This window comes from Amphimedon queenslandica, unplaced genomic scaffold, assembly GCF_000090795.2.
Source record: "Amphimedon queenslandica unplaced genomic scaffold, v1.1 AMPQUscaffold_13509, whole genome shotgun sequence".
Classification (NCBI taxonomy): domain Eukaryota; kingdom Metazoa; phylum Porifera; class Demospongiae; order Haplosclerida; family Niphatidae; genus Amphimedon; species Amphimedon queenslandica.
This window is the reverse complement of record NW_003546255.1, coordinates 313,794-316,250: the sequence shown is the minus strand read 5'-3', so window position 1 is coordinate 316,250 and position 2,457 is coordinate 313,794. Positions and strand designations below refer to the sequence as shown.

At 37.6% G+C, this 2,457-nt stretch overlaps 1 protein-coding gene across 1 annotated transcript in view; it reads left to right on the top strand.

Moving 5' to 3' along the window:
• LOC100639306 (probable phosphorylase b kinase regulatory subunit alpha) overlaps window positions 1-2,457 on the top strand; it is a 7,373-nt gene that overhangs the window by 2,880 nt on the left and 2,036 nt on the right. The window contains 11 exon segments of the mRNA XM_020006942.1: window positions 241-269; window positions 271-362; window positions 580-735; window positions 1,171-1,280; window positions 1,330-1,413; window positions 1,463-1,602; window positions 1,656-1,735; window positions 1,801-1,883; window positions 1,937-2,030; window positions 2,112-2,340; window positions 2,389-2,449. Coding sequence (XP_019862501.1) covers window positions 241-269; window positions 271-362; window positions 580-735; window positions 1,171-1,280; window positions 1,330-1,413; window positions 1,463-1,602; window positions 1,656-1,735; window positions 1,801-1,883; window positions 1,937-2,030; window positions 2,112-2,340; window positions 2,389-2,449 — 1,158 coding nt within the window.

Here is a 2,457-nt window from a genome sequence, read left to right as displayed (position 1 = left end):
CATGTACTTGTACTTGTATATACGTGTAATTACGTAAGTGGGCGTGTACTACTGTGTTAATGTGTGTGAGTATGGTTGATTTAATAAGTAAAGGTGTGTTGGTCCATATTAAATTTCATGGATGAAAGAATTACTAAATTTAGCTTTTGTGTAGTCAAAATAGTTGTTTTAAATGTACATATACGGCATAATGAGACATTCTGTAGTAATTGTATACGGGTAATACTTGAAGGTATTAAGTACTACATGATGTTTGTGATTTATATTATTATTATTGTAGGAAGGGCTAGTTAATATAGGTGAGATTGATCCATTAAACAGAAGACTTTGTACACTACCCAAACCAGAACCATTAGTACAAGGTATTGAAGAAGAGAGAGAGAGAAAGAGAGAGAGGGGGTGGATGAGGGAGAGAGATAAAGATGAAGGACAAATTTGGATGAATTTAAGTTGAGATAGAGAGGATTTGTTTACTACAGACAGTACATGTACATGTACATGTATGGTTGGTTGGTTTTATTCCCTCTTTTATTCTCTCACTCTCTTTCTCCTTTAAATTCTCTCCTCCTCCTTACTCAGTGGTGTTACTGGCTGAAGACAGGGAATTGCATTCCCAGTTAAAGAATAATGGCATATCGACACAGACTTTGAATTCTTTTGGACAGGCAAGAGCACACGGCGAAATGGTTACAGTTTTACCAGCTAAACTACTAGGAGAAGCATATCAATACTTAGGTATATTTATACCCTGTACTATAGCCCATGGTTTTTTCTGAAAAATAGCTCCGAAATGACCCCCAATTTTTATTACATTTCCTGATACATATTGATGTCCTTATGCTATGCAGAAAGTTTGAGTCGATTCCGACTTCAATTTTTCAAGTTATGGCCATTTTCAAAAATTGGCTAGTTTTTAAAAAAATCCCTGTACTATAGCCCATGGTTTTTTTCCAAAAAATGGCTCCAAAATGACCCCCAATTTTTATTGCATTTTCTGATACATATTGATGTCCTTATGCCATGTAGAAAGTTTGAGCCCATTCCGACTTCAAGTTTTTGAATTATCATATAAAATTTGTTGACTTATTCTGCATGTACATGTACACATATACAGTGTAGCTACTACAGAATGTACATGTACATTTAGCCATATATTGTCTTTCTTTTTAGGTAGAAATAGTAAAATGGGACTAACTGGTCGATACAAGAAGATCATTGGGGTCCTAAGCACCAGCATGCTTTATTCCCTCCACGGGAAACTTTACGCCTTCTATCCAAGTGTGAGTGGGCGTGTTTGGGCGTGGTTATTATAAAGGGCGTGGTTATTAGTTTTTAGATCAAGAGACGTTTTATCTATCACTTGACAACGAGCTATTGGTGGACGTAATTAGTACCGATTTATCATACCTTAAAGTACGCCATCTTGTTTTGCTGTACATATACATGTTTTTTCCTTGTTTAGGCTAATTGGAAGTTGATGGGTTGTCCTCTACTAATTTTACCGATCCTGTGGTCAATGCTAGGCCAGGAGGACTCTTGGGATTCGTCTCCAGTTTTTAAACTCCTTCGTAACATAAACAGTGGTTACATGAATGGTGTTAGGTGGGTCTGTCTGGGGGTGTGGCTAGTAGTTAATAATGGTTATTAATTTTTAGGTTGCACTTGGGCAATTTTTCTGATTTTCTCAGCACGTGTTGCGAAATTAATATGACATTCCTTGAGAATGTCCAATCGTGTAAGTTAATACATGTACAGTAAATGTAATTGGTGTGAATTATATTTTTATTTTTTGTACGTCAGCTATTTGGTCCAGGAATGTTCTCACCCCCAGACGTTCTACTGTCTCAATCCTTCCAGCTGACGACACAGAGCTGGAAAGACCTGTAAGCCTGCCACACCCATATATTTTATTATTATTATTATTATCATCAATTAGAGAACATATTCTGATTCTAGTCCAATTGGAGGTGTGGTCAAGAAGAGCAGGGCTACACCTGCCGGTGAAAAGAAACAAGAAATGTCAATCTCACGTAAGACATGTTTATACTTGTACATACCCTCTTGAGTGCCTGCTACATGCACATGTATTTCCACGTCCCTTTCCCTTTTAGTATCTCCTTCTCTGCGTCACCTGGTGGTCGCTAAAGGTTGGTCCACTCGTCGTCAAAGCTACTCGGGTGGCAGGTTCCTCCGTTCCTCAAGAGAGTCTCCCAAACCGGAGGAGAGAAGAGAGAGATCGCTAATGGCTACCCTGGCACTAGAAGACCTTATACATGAACTTGAGACATCAACCAACGTCTTCGACCAAACTGATATACTCCATCTTCTACATGATAACTAGTAATGGATGAAATCAAATTTTATTTTATTTTTTATTTATTTGTATAGTGGTAAGGATTACGAGATTACTATAAGTGGGACGCCTTGTACTGTAACTGTTTTATTAGAGGAACTCTA